The sequence below is a fragment of the Gigantopelta aegis genome, chromosome 6, assembly GCF_016097555.1.
Source record: "Gigantopelta aegis isolate Gae_Host chromosome 6, Gae_host_genome, whole genome shotgun sequence".
Taxonomy (NCBI): Eukaryota; Metazoa; Mollusca; class Gastropoda; order Neomphalida; family Peltospiridae; genus Gigantopelta; species Gigantopelta aegis.
This window is the reverse complement of record NC_054704.1, coordinates 93,130,263-93,145,349: the sequence shown is the minus strand read 5'-3', so window position 1 is coordinate 93,145,349 and position 15,087 is coordinate 93,130,263. Positions and strand designations below refer to the sequence as shown.

The 15,087-nt window shown below is 35.5% G+C and overlaps 1 protein-coding gene across 1 annotated transcript in view; it reads left to right on the top strand.

Annotated features, from left to right (window-relative positions):
- The window catches only part of LOC121374944 (hippocampus abundant transcript 1 protein-like), a 38,138-nt gene that overhangs the window by 6,297 nt on the left and 16,754 nt on the right, over window positions 1–15,087 (top strand). Inside the window, exon 2 of the mRNA XM_041502089.1 lies at window positions 12,681–12,776. Coding sequence (XP_041358023.1) covers window positions 12,681–12,776 — 96 coding nt within the window. The remainder of the gene's footprint in view (window positions 1–12,680; window positions 12,777–15,087) is intronic.

The window sequence follows — 15,087 nt, the reverse complement described above, 5'->3', positions numbered from 1 at the left end:
CCCTTGCTACTAATGGAAAAATGTAACATGTTTCTTGTCTTAAATTATAAGTATGTCAAAATTACCAAATGTTTGATATCCACTAGCCGATAATTGATAAATCAGTGTGCTCTAGTGGTGTTGTTAAACAAAACAATTTTTATTTTTTTTAATACTGTGAAAGGTCTGTTCCAGAATTGATCACTACTTGTATTCAGTGGTGAAAGGGTACAAAATAATGTATACCGGTACCATTGTGTATGTATCTTTGCAGCTCTCGAAATCAGATCATCATGTGATGGCAATTTAGTACTAAAGTAAATCTAAAAATGCAGTTGCATGTCAATTTTTCATCAGGTTTTTATGATAGCACTGCTGATTTCCGTTGCAAAGTTCAAGAGCTTCCTTTGTACAGCACATATACCGTGCATGCACAGAGCTTGTTAAGAATCGGCATGTAGCGTAATGGTTAATTGCATCAGATTACTACCGCTGTACCAGTAGTGTTGTTGCTAGCTAATAGTACTTCATTATTTAAATTGCTTTGTCCATGAATTAGCACTGAACTCTCTGGAGCACGAATGTGATAACTGATGAGTGTTAAGTGTATGGACTGGTATTGCGGCTAGCTACATTGTACACAGACAGCTGTTCTGCATGCACACAGTGTCCCCAGGCCACTTGCTGTGACAGGATTCAGGCTTGTGAATGCTCAGCTGGGAAATCTGTTGAATACAATAGTACATGTAATGATAATAACATGGCCATGAAAAATGCCAAATGACAATTAAGGTGGGAAATATTCACTACAAGTCGACTACATGTATTTGGTATTTTATAAGTATATGTATATTGTGTACGGGGAATATGTTGTGTCATAATGAGGTGCAAAATGCCATACAGGATTCGGAAATTGCTACTCAGTTCTATGACAATAAATAGTAATTTTGAATTTTGGAAAACAAAATGTTTACTGGCGTGTTTGTATTTAGACTTGGCTATCCTGGAAAAATACAATTAATAAATTTTGGGCTTGATGAATTGATGTTTCACATACCAAAGAAAAAGGTGTATAACATATACAGTCAGGGCCGTAGCTGCCCCCCTAAAAAAAATCTGGAAAGCATTATAGAAACTTAAAGAAAATTCTCTTCTTAACTGTTTAAGGAGTTTTAGACTATTAACTAATCACTTGACCCCCCAAACAAAAAATCCTAGCTATGGCCCTGACAGTGACACCTCTCAAGACTGGACACTCTGTAAACCAGAATTCCTTCAAAACTGGACGTTCTACAGAGTCCCTTTTTAAGAACCAGTACAGAACTTAACCTCTCTAAACCGGATTCCTCTTAATACCGGACATTTATATTGGTCCCAATGGTGTCTGGTTTAGAGGGGTTTCACTGTACATATACATAATAACAACAACATACACTGTGATTAGTTATGTTTTATTAGTCCCCCTGCTGGTCCAAGTGGATGGGACTATAAGTTTAGTCAGCATCTGTCTGTCTGTCCATCTGTTCCACATACAATTTTTCAAACTTTTTTTTTGCAATGCCTCAACATATTGAGCTGAACCTTTGTGTATAGCCTTATCATGTACTGTTTCAAATCAAGTTTGACGTTCATAGCTATTTACCCATTTTTGACAGTTATAGCCATTGAACTTTGTTTTCCGGATTCTTTTCCCAGTAATGCCTCGAGATATTGAGCTGTAAATTTGTGTATGGCTTTATCATGTACTGTTACAGATCAAGAGTGATTTTTATGGTGATTTACCTGTTTTACGGAGTTATGGCCCTTGAACTTAGGCAATTCGAAAATTTGTTGGGCCATGTAGGGGACACGTATTGCTTTAGCAGTACTTTCAGAACATTGTTTAAATATAGATAGACGTAAACTGAAGACAGTAACATCAATGAAAACTAAAATACTAGTGTTTGTGTGAATTTAAGGACTTTAAGAGTAAAAATAATGGTGAACTTAATAAACATGTTATAATTTATACACTAATACAAGCATTTACGTTCCTAAATATGTGTTTTGTGGTACTAACCTATATATGGGTTATCAGACACTATGCTCATTTTGAGACCTGCAGGCTGTGATTTCTGTTATATCCAATAGACAACTCAAGTAATACTAATGTATTGAGGTTACCAGACCAAATATTTGGTCATCGTGGATGACCGTAAGATTTGACTGCCGAGTTGTCTAGTGTCCTAATGTACTTGCAGGTCAAGCAATGACAGAATGTTCATAGCTCGGGACATTGCAATTATGATATTAGCAGTATGATTACATGTACATGCTGGTGTTACTGTGTACAAGTTTAAAGGAACACTAGTTGTTACCACAAACATTTCAACAGTATGATTACATGTACATGCTGGTGTTACTGTGTACAAGTTTAAAGGAACACTAGTTGTTACCACAAACATTTCAACAGTATGATTCCATGTACATGCTGGTGTTACTGTGTACAAGTTTAAAGGAACACTAGTTGTTACCACAAACATTTCAACAGTATGATTCCATGTACATGCTGGTGTTACTGTGTACAAGTTTAAAGGAACACTAGTTGCTACCACAAACATTTCAGCAGTATGATTCCATGTACATGCTGGTGTTACTGTGTACAAGTTTAAAGGAACACTAGTTGCTACCACAAACATTTCAACAGTATGATTCCATGTACATGCTGGTGTTAATGTGTACAAGTTTAAAGGAACACTAGTTGCTACCACAAACATTTCAACAGTATGATTCCATGTACATGCTGGTGTTACTGTGTACAAGTTTAAAGGAACACTAGTTGCTACCACAAACATTTCAACAGTATGATTCCATGTACATGCTGGTGTTACTGTGTACAAGTTTAAAGGAACACTAGTTGCTACCACAAACATTTCAACAGTATGATTCCATGTACATGCTGGTGTTACTGTGTACAAGTTTAAAGGAACACTAGTTGTTACCACAAACATTTCAACAGTATGATTCCATGTACATGCTGGTGTTACTGTGTACAAGTTTAAAGGAACACTAGTTGTTACCACAAACATTTCAACAGTATGATTCCATGTACATGCTGGTGTTACTGTGTACAAGTTTAAAGGAACACTAGTTGTTACCACAAACATTTCAACAGTATGATTCCATGTACATGCTGGTGTTACTGTGTACAAGTTTAAAGGAACACTAGTTGCTACCACAAACATTTCAACAGTATGATTACATGTACATGATGGTGTTACTGTGTACAAGTTTAAAGGAACACTAGTTGCTACCACAAACATTTCAACAGTATGATTCCATGTACATGCTGGTGTTACTGTGTACAAGTTTAAAGGAACACTAGTTGTTACCACAAACATTTCGACAGTATGATTCCATGTACATGCTGGTGTTACTGTGTACAAGTTTAAAGGAACACTAGTTGCTACCACAAACATTTCAACAGTATGATTCCATGTACATGCTGGTGTTACTGTGTACAAGTTTAAAGGAACACTAGTTGCTACCACAAACATTTCAGCAGTATGATTCCATGTACATGCTGGTGTTACTGTGTACAAGTTTAAAGGAACACTAGTTGCTACCACAAACATTTCAACAGTATGATTACATGTACATGCTGGTGTTACTGTGTACAAGTTTAAAGGAACACTAGTTGCTACCACAAACATTTCAACAGTATGATTACATGTACATGCTGGTGTTACTGTGTACAAGTTTAAAGGAACACTAGTTGTTACCACAAACATTTCAACTGCTCATGAATGTCTTGTAGCCGCAACCATAAAACCAAAGTAGCCAAACGTTAGGTGCCTGCAGTTTTTGTGTGTGTGGTTTTTTTTTTTTTTTTAATTGACTTGAGTACAAAATTCCAGGATGGCTAACAACTAAAAGTTGGGGTTGGTAGGGATGAGTGTATGGTGATCGGCATGGTCATCCATCCTTACACTGTACAGGAAATTTCATATGTAGACTCATCATGAAACAACATTTTACTTCAGATTTAAACAATCATATAGTTCTTGTTTTAGGTGTACAATTTGTTCACTGACTTGAGGGACTAGAAACCTAGAACAGTTTTTAGAATGTCACTAGTGTTTCCATTATTAAATTAAATTTTGATAGAACAATGTGACTAACAGATGTGCATTGTATGGGACTATCTTGAAAAAACTAACTTTAATTTGATCAAACTGGCCTGGGGGACTATATAGCAACATTTAAATTGTACATGCCCTCAGCAATTTCTACACACCTGGGTCAAACGGGCAAGTGGGAGAATATCCTATATATAGTTACCAACAAACTTGATATCTGAACTGCTCGAAAGTAAAACTGGACACTTACACTGCTCAAAAATAGAACTTGATATCTGAACTGCTTGAAAGCAGATTTGATATTTGAACTGCTCAAAAATAGAACTTGATACTTGAATTGCTTTAAAGTATAATATGTTATTTGAACTGCTCAGAAATAGAACTTGATATCTGAACTGCTGAAAGACAGAATTTGATATTTGAACTGCTCAAAAGTAGAACATGATACTTTTATTGCTCGAAAGTAGAACATGATATTTGAACTGCTCAAACATAGAAGTAATTTTGAACTGCTTGAAAGAGCTTGATATTTAAACTGCTCAGATATAGAACTTGATATTTGAACTGCTCGAAAGTAAAACTTGGTATTTAAACTGGTCAAAAATAGAACTTAATATTTGAACTGTTTGAAAGTAGAACTTAATATTTGAACTATTCGAAAGTAATATTGGTGTTCTCAGCTGTTTACATGTATCTGTTTGCAGGAGTCCTCTGAAGAAACCGTAAGTGTAAATCAGGGTCATCATCATCATCATTAGTTAGTGGACTTTTTCAGTTTACCCATATTTTCATTTGTTTAACCTGGACCCATGCTTTATACGTTATAAAACCTTATAGTCCAAACTCAAGACTTGGGCAAAGTTTGCAGACTTTTGACTACTTGTACATTAGAGACTTTACTGAAGCCTTGAGTGTAGACTTTAATTACTCCTGGTGTTAGGTTTTTTAATTTGAAATCATCGCTGTCTGGTGTATGTAAATATGCATTCAAATTGAATCGATACAATGTGTTGAGTGCCTCGTTAAATAAAACATTTCCTTCCTTCCTTCAAATTGAATCTCTTTGTAGGTAGTCAGACCATTGTATTAAGACATGTTCATTTAAAATGGTTTCTTTAATTGGCATTTCAGTGTTTTATTGTTTAAATAAAAAAAAAAAGTATTTCTAATAGTTGCTGTTACGTGTAAGTACTGTAAAGAACATATGCATAAAATATAAATCAAGGTTTCTATCTACATGTAGACTCCCATGGCCAATTTTAGAAAATTGCAAATTGTGTTTGTAAGGCATAAAGGTTAGAGGTGAACCTTTCTCAGTTTATATAACACATCAATCAGCTATACATTTGAAGTTGGTAGATTTATATATTCAAATTATCAGTGTGTTCATGTGTCAGGCATACTGTCTAGTTTGAATAATTCAGGGCATTTAAAAAAGAAGAAATACATGTCAGTCCTAACTACATGATTGTATGTATAGATATACTGAAAATCAAATCATTTAGAGTACATGTATGTATGTATGTTTTAATGGGGAAGTATACCTGTAGCTGTGAAACACTTACAATAACGACAACAACATAAAAGTAAAAACCCCACAACTCATCACTAATCATACACAGATTCTAACCACATGTTGGGGGGGGGGGGGGGGGGGGAGGGGGCACTACCCAGTGTAAAGTGTTCAGCCTGTTATTGCCAGTGTGTAAAGTAAAATAAGCTTTCACAAGGAGCATTTGCTTTCCATCATAATTTTGACAGTATTCCATATATAATTTAGAAGTCTAAATTTTCAGGAGTGATAGGAGTTTTTATGCTTGTGTCAAATTTTCCACATTTTTGTTAAGAAAAACATAACACCAGATGTCTAACAAGGAGTCTATAGATCTGCTTCACAGTCACTGTTTGTAACATGTGCTTCCATATTAAAATTAAGAAGTTATAGACTGCTTCCAACTCCACAAAATTAATTTTCAACTTTGTTTATTGCTAGTCTTGTGTACTGTAGGCCTACGTACATTAAACGGACCGAGTTGTTTTCTGCTTAGAATTACATAATTGATTTTTTTATATTAAAAACAAAAGTTGTGTGTGCATGTTAACAGCTAGAATTGCAAGGAATTGAGTATGCGAGATGTGATATGTCACATAACCGGCACTCTGTAATACAAATGAGCTACTGTCAAATATTACGCACATATGTGTATGTGGTCAAGGCATCTCGACATACAGTATCTGTATGAGATAAGAAAAAAATATCACAGCTGTTGGCAATTCATTATTTCACATCAGAATCATTAACATATGATATTGCTTTTTAATACATGTATAAAACTTTCAAGTATCATGTTTAATCATCCTGGCTGCATAATTAGCTATTTGTTAATTTTAATAATTATGAATTTCCATTTTCTTATATTTTTTCCCAAATTGTAATAATATTGTTGGCATCTTTAGAAAATGTATGAAGGATGGAAAGAAATGTTTTATTTACCAATGCACTCAACACATTTTATTTACGGGTTATATGGCGTCAGACATATGGTTAAAGACCACACAAATATTGAGAGAGGAAACCCACTGTTGCCACGTCATGAGCTATTTTTTTCGATTAGCAGCAAGGGATCTTTTATATGGTTCTCTACTGTACTGATATTTAAAAGGGGCCCGCAAGAAACATTTTGAGGGAATTCCTGTTTACAGAGTGTCCGGTTTTGAGAGGTTTCACTGTATATAGCTACCTGCTGAGGTACAAATCACTAAATACATGTAGCTTTAGTGTGACCACTGAGCGATGTGTATTGCTATACAGGTACAGGTAGGCAATTAATAGCTTTAAAGTTAAAGTTTATAGCACTAAAACCTCCAATAATTTATAGCTGTCTAAATCAGCACATTTGTTAAATCCACTGGAGTCTGATTTATCGTTTTACTGCATGTACACATGTAGCCAACATGATCTATCACTCCCAACAAGTTGAATCAGATATTCAGGTCCTAGATTCACATGTTAAGCTTTTGAGATGTGGATTAGTTGGAATGTGTAGGATTCCCAACACGGAATAAATGCCATCAGTAGCTGGTGTATAATAATCCCATTATTCCCTCATTATAAAGACATTACCGTTGTATTACAAACACATCATTTTTCATGTGTGCTGCTGGATTTGCACTCGCGTGTCTCGACTAATGGCATTAAGATCTGCCTGCTCGGCTTTTGATGAGAGGATCAATAATTTGTCGTACAAGTACTACTGAACATAGGCACAACAGGAAACCCTGACCCCTGCACGATCATGTCAACACTGACAGGAAAGTCTTGATTAGTTATCGTGCCAGTATTGGAAATAAGAACATAAGACATTTTATACAGATTTTTATTTTTGAAAAATCATGGTACAGTGACTATTTTTTTGAAGAGCTGGGATTTGGGGGGTTGGGGAGGGGGGTGTAGATTGAAATGGTCTTCATGTACACAAATATATATATATAACAGGCATTTATACTATAACTTACCCATAATATCCATGTCATAAATCCATTTGATATTTCGTGTAAATCCAGTTAATATTTATTTTGCTGTGAATGGGTCATTTGTTTACAAGCCTACAAGACTTGTTTACCAGAGCATAAGTTAAAAGTACATGATGCCAAACTACATTTGTGCCATTTATGATGACATCATATTACTGGTGTTATTTTAGAAGTGTTATTGGATAAATATTTGCTACACATTTTTTTTACTATGTGAAATATCAACCTTGTTTGGCCTCGCCAAATACCGATTAATATAGACTCCGTTGATATTTTTCATATTAAAAAACACTCATGATGAATCCTTTATGCTCATGTATACTACTCAAAAGAATTTAAGGGTCAGACGATATTTTCGACATTATTTTCTGAATGTCAATTATATTAGCTAGACCATAATGTCACGCATGGTATTGTTCCATTTTGACGAAAGTGGGTCTAAGCAACCCATAAATGAATTAAAATCCACTGTCCTTGACACTGTCGACTAGTTCTAATGGTGAAAACATGCTTACATTTGCACGTAAATTATGGCGAAAGCGAAAGGTCTGCTAAGTGCCCATAACTTGCTTTTTCACAAAGCGCTTCATTTGCACGCTTTGCACGTGTATTCCATGTTCCCAATGCTGAATTTCCGTATAATTGGAGCTTGCATTCATGTACGGTGCACACTCCAAATTCGACAATGGTTGGACTTCAACTGACTATCGAAGATCGAGGAAGGGCTATTGCTTGGCTTCAGGATGGCAATACGCAAAGAAATGTTGCTCTGAGACTTGGTGTCAGTCAGAGTGTCGTTGGCCGACTGTGGCAACGGTACCAAGCAACGAATTCTGTTCGAAATTGTCCACGTTCGGGAAGACCCCGAAGCACTACAAATAGAGAGGACCGCTACATCACCAATATGGCTCTACGTCAACGCACAACCACTGCACGCCGATTATGTGACAATCTGCGGACTGCGACTGGAACTCGAGTGTCTGATCAAACCATACACAATCGTCTGAGAGCCAATAATCTACGCTGCCGTCGCCAGGCTGTTCGACCACCACTCCTACCACGTCACAGAACGGCCAGACATCACTGGTGCACGCTTCATCTGCGGTGGCAACGTGTTCAGTGGGGTCGAGTGATGTTCACTGATGAGTCCAGGTTTAGTCTCCAGTTCAACGACGGTCGGGTTCATGTCTACAGACGTCCTGGGGAGAGCTTCGCTGACGTTAACGTTAGACAACGTCACCGGTTCGGTGGTGGCAGCGTCATGGTGTGGGGCGGCATCTCTATCCACCACAGGACTCCCCTCTATGTGGTGGATGGCAATCTGAATGGAATCCGCTATCTGAATGAGATTATCCGGCCGTTGGTTCTCCCAGGCCTTCAGCAGATTGGCGGCGGGGCAGTTCTGCAGGATGACAATGCCAGACCCCACCGCGCCAGGGTGGTAACGGACTTTCTCAGACAACAAGGTATCGCCAGGATGGATTGGCCAGCATATTCGCTTGACTTGGCCCCAATAGAGACGCCTGGGACGAATTAGGCAGGAGAGTTCGGGATAACCATGCCCCTCCGGCCAACCTTCATGATCTGGGTCAACTTCTTATGGTAGAGTGGCAGGCCATTCCCCAAGAGTTCTTCAGACGTCTGATCAACAGCATGAGGCAACGATGTGTCGAGTGTATTCGCGCCAGGGGTGGATTCACACACTATTAAACGAATGTTCTAATGTGTAAAATCCATGTTTGACAACCTTCAACTTTGACAGCATGTCATGTGAGTTTCTTGTATACAGTGACGTTTATTTGTGGTTTTTTGTAAATATGGAACAATAAATAAAAAAATTGGTGTAGTTTACATCATCAATCTAATACACTCTGAAACTTATTTGGTTATAAATTTTTTACCCTTAAATTCTTTTGAGTAGTATAGATTGTTTCGTTATTGGGCTGACATGCATACATATAGGCCTGTCTGGTCATGCCTACCCCTCTGAAAAGGAAAGGAATGTTTATTTAATAACACCCTATAACATTCTAGGCTGTGTCTGTTAGACATCTGTCATATTAATATCATCATGGTAATTGTGACACTTGGTCTAGAGACTAACCATATGTCACCAACTGGTACCACATACAATGTACATGTTTTAGTAGAATTTAATAACAGTGAGCAAGGACTTTTTATTATGTAATTTCACTGAGAGGCTAAAGCACTAGTTGTAATGGGGAACCATCTAAATATGTCTACCACTGACGGGCATTAATCCCACCACACATTACACTTATGAGAGACATAATAGGTTAAATTTTAACATGTGTTTAAAAAAAAAAAAAATTCAATATATAGTGATGTTGGGTTACGCCTGACACAATCACTCATGCAAGACACAGTAACTTATTTTAAAGTGAAACTTATAGTTTTAAAATATATCTTTTAACATATTAATCTTGATATCTGACTCGACCAAAATAAAAAGGTGACTTGTTTTTTAAAAAAAATATTTTTTATTTGATATTTTTTGAACATAAAGGACAAACATTTTTTTTTTGGACCAATAAAAAAACAGGTGTTGTTCTTTATCCTTGGAGTGCGTGCAGAGATGAAAATCTAGTATTTATTTCATTATGCCCTTAATAAAAAAGTAAAAAAATAATGTAGGGATAACAATTTTGACCCTAGAATATGCCAAATGTTGTACTACATCACTATAACACTCACTACATCCTGTTATAAGACAAACTAGATGCATGCAGCTGATGCGTAATTGCAGTGATGTGTGATGTCCCTGTACCTGTAAACAGTAATAATTGTATCAGATGGCAGTGCCGCACCAGCTGTCGATTTTACCTGTAGCTCAGTACTAAAATACACTGTTATTATATTTTGATTTGCCCGACAACAGCTGGTATTTCTACATGAATAGAACTTACATCGTGATTATTGCTGGCTGATAATTATTTCTATCTTTATGTGAGGCAGTTGCAACTTTCTATGTAACTGATGGCCTCTGTCTATGATATACACAAATACCTTAATGTGTATTGGGTGGGGGGGGGGGGGGGGGGGGAGCAAAACACATATAAATGTATGTTTATAGGGTACATTTGTTGTCAAACATCTGGTAAATAAAACCTTTTTCATGACTGAGGAGTCTTTCAACCTTTGTGAATATATACAGCTATTCTGGTACATTGATAATGGTAGCTACTAGAACACCCTATACTTTATGTATATGTGTATTTACTTGCTATTATATTCTTTGTTCATAATACATAGCGGTTATTACCAGAAAGTTTTTTGGTATCATCAATATGATATATTAGGAATAGAAGCTCTGGCAAGCATAATACATTATTTTTATTCCTAATATATGATATTGACGATACCGAAAAACACGAGGGTAATAATCTTGTTATGATATAATCTCAAGCTTAATACAACACATTTTTGTAAATTGTACACGCAACTTTAGCTCCAGTCTGTCATTACTAAATATTCAAATAACATAAGAATTTGTGGCGCGGTGTCTTTTTGAATGGAAATGACGTCAAACTCAAATGACGTCATTTTGGATGTCCTTACATCGAAATAAACTAGTGCATAACGCTTTATTTTGTTTTCTGAACAGTAAACAGCTTTCAATGTAAAATTGCTACTGAAATGCTTTTATTTGATGACTATGAATGCATACATCAATTATGGAGTGTCACCCTAGCATGTTTGCTTAAATGTCAATAAACCTAGTGTCTGATTTGCAAAGTTATCAAATTCTTTAAGTATGTGATCCGAAAAATATCACACACTTTGATTGCACTGAATATGTAAGATATTATATGATAATGAATATTATTCTAAATTTTAATTTTACTTATCTGTGATATAAATTTGTATTTTTTGCCCAATTCTTTACACTGTTTTTAATTCAACTCTTAGATTTTTACACTGATGTTGATCATCACTTATTTACACATTTACCATTGTTTGACACCCTAGCTGATGTATTTTTCATTCATTCATTCTTTGGTATTATATTCACACACACTTTTTTCTTCTTCTTTTTTTTTTTTTTGAGTATGGGTGCAAATGAACTATTTTAAGTTTGAACTATGTATATGTAGGTAATAAACTAAATATTGCATATCAAATGTATTATGTAATATGTAGCATTTATATAAATTTTTGGTACTCTAATCATGAACAAAATTAGAATGTTAATGTACATTACTTGCAGTTTTGCGAGCCATTATGCATCTATAATACATGTAGTATGTATAACTATAAGAAGAGACATTATTCCTACATACACAGTCATGTACATGTAGTGCAACAGAAATAGTAGTATGGATTACACAGATGATTGTTTGGACAGTGTTCACTGCACATGTATAATCAAATTTCAGTTTACTTGTCTTAAAGAAAAACAATGTAAAAATACTCTAAGTCTAAGTCTAAAGGAAAAAAAAAGAAGATTGTTGATTGACCATGTTTCTAGGAAGTGCCACTTTTTCTTTCTTTTAATATATATATATATTTGTTACCAACTCCACTGGAGCACATTGATTTATTAATCATTGGCTATTAGATGTCAAACATTTGGTACATAATTTTGACATATTGTTTTAAAGAGGAAATCGGCTACATTTTTCTATTAGTAGCAAAGGATCTTTTATATGGACCATTCTACAGACAGGATAGCACATACCAAGGCCTTTGATATACCAGTCGTGGTGCTCTGGTAGTGGCTGGAATGAAAAATAGTCCAGTGGGTCCTAATAGATTTTCAAACCATACTTGAAACATAAACGTTTTGGTGTGGACAACTTAAATCCCATTTGAGTGTCTGCAAATTTTATTTTAAGCTGTCATACTTTTAAGATTTTAACTATAAGCTCTGAGTTATTGAATTTGTTACTTTAGTATGTAAAATGTTTGTACATGTATGTAATTCCTATAGTATGCCTACACATTTAGCTTCTTTTAATTCTATATTTAAATGATAAAAATTTGTGTCTCAAGTAATTGCATGTAATATATCATGTTTTATCTTTTCAGTCCTCCGTAGTTACCAAGCCAAGCCTCTACCATGCTCTTATTGTTATTTTCCTCGAGTTTTTCGCCTGGGGTTTAGTCACTCAGCCAATTATTTCGGTAAGTTCATATGAGAACTATTTCGATGTTTTGTCATTTTTGTATTTGTTAATCAGCATGTATTGACTGAAAGTTAAGAAGAAAAGATTATTTATTTGTTTCATTGATCTTGTTTTTCAGATTGGTCTTAGTCCCATGCGTGTTTATTCTTCATTGGTGTGTTAAATGCAGTTTTATCTGTTTGACTCTCATCTGATTAATTAACCAGTGACCTATACTTTTAAAAAGTATGCTGTCTTTTTTGCCTTTGGGCAGAAGGTAGCCCATTGGTAATGCGCTCACTTAATGCGCAGTCGATGTGGGATCGATCCCTACTGGTGGGCCCATTGGGCTATTTCTCACTCCAGCCAGTGCACCATGACTGGTATATCAAAGGCCATGGTATTCTGTCTGTGGGATGGTGCGTATAAAAGATCCCTAGCTGCTAATCGAAAAGTGTAGCCCATGAAGTGGCGACAGAGGGTTTCCTTTCTTGATATCTGTGTGGTCCGTAACCATATGTCCAACACCATATAACCATAAAACAAAATGTGTTGAGTGTGTTTGATAACCTTTAGACTACTGGATTAATTTTTAACAAAAACCACTTTGAGTGGGTACAAGTTTATAATTTTTACTCACATATATTCACTTAAATGTTTTATAAATACATGAAATAAAGTTCATATATGAATAGGTAAGTATTATTTTCGTGTCTTTTTTTTGTAATTTTTATTATTTTAGATCGGCTAATGGTGATTAAAATTAGGCAAAAAATAGAAAAAGTTGCGTTTACTTACGGGCATTTGTGGCCAGCTGTCCAGTATTTATGTCCATTATTCCCGATAACTGTGGTTTTCTGACCAGAATATTTTTTTAAACCCGAACTACGATTCATATTGCAATATTTGCTAATTTTCGTTGTTGGTAAAACGATCAAATTTATTATCAAATTAGCTGTTACAATCAGCTATTGATCCCTGAAAATTACCGCGACGTGCCGCCATTGTTGTCAAGCGAATATACTTGCCGAAAAATTTCTTTAATTATATTTCCGTTTCCGGTGAGTGTCGTGTGCAAAACGGCGGAAAATATGAATTGGGGAATGCACTGTATACAGTGTACAGTATATCGACTGACGTGACGTCGGGCGAGATATCTGGCCTGCAGTAGTCAGAAGGTTAAATAAAATATTTCCTTCTTCTTTTTGCCTGTACAAAGTAAACAGGTGCGATATATATATTAGTTTTCGGATGGCAGTGGCAGTGACATGGCCAACTTTTGCATTAAGATCGGTTTCTCTTGAAGTATAAATCCTAGGTCAGTGAAACTTTGTTTACTGCACCTATGGATGTTTATCACAGCGCCGCAAAACATTTTATGGCAGGCAAGACGTTTAGTTCCACAGAATTCTTGTATAGTTAAATTTGTCTTTCAAAAGGCTGGACTCTCTGGTGTAATTATCCATGTGTTCATCCCTTTGGTTAAAAATTCTTATTTACGGTCATTTGATGGCATACATGTATAGCCTTGGGCTTGTGTATTCCTTTTCTGCGTGTGTAACTGCATATTCATGGTAGATTGTTCTTAATTCACCCACAGGCACTTCGTATTTTAAAACATGCACCCAAAGTCACTTTTACAAATAATTAATTTAAAGGTTTTGAAACTAACAATATCTCATTAAGAACATGCCACGACTTGATAGAAGACATAAAAAAAATTTGACATTCCTGTATCCCTGTCCTTTTTCAAGGATATTTTTCTAGTATGTGGGTTAAATACATTGAAGTATGACATAACAATGGATTCTCATTACTAAACTTGTATGTTAGATTCATGTTGAGGCATGTTGTTCATATATAGTGTTTTCCCTAGCTTGTTTTAGCATGCAGCACCTCAATAGTCAACCACCATCTTGCCGTAATCAGCGCCATGCTGCCCTGAGATTAAACCAGCCTTTTTCAATAATTAATTCTAAAATTGCCTTGATGAAACACTACAATTTTTTATTAATTAATTCATAAAAATATCTTTGTTATATATTTTGCCATTCATTTATTAAAACAAGAACATTAATTACATTTACGTTTATTTAAAAAAAAATTGTTGTCTTTAATGCAAAAAAAAGTGCCCTGAAAATGGTGAAAATGCCCCCAAAGTGTTGTGTCTCCCATGCCTTGCCAAATTTCTAGGGAAAACACTAATATATGTTGTATAATGTTACAGCCATGTTCAGTTAACCCTTACAAATGTCATCTTGTCACAATTTCACTGCATATTGACATTCAGTTTGAGTTATGCCTTGTCCTGTATATTATATGCAGGTTAA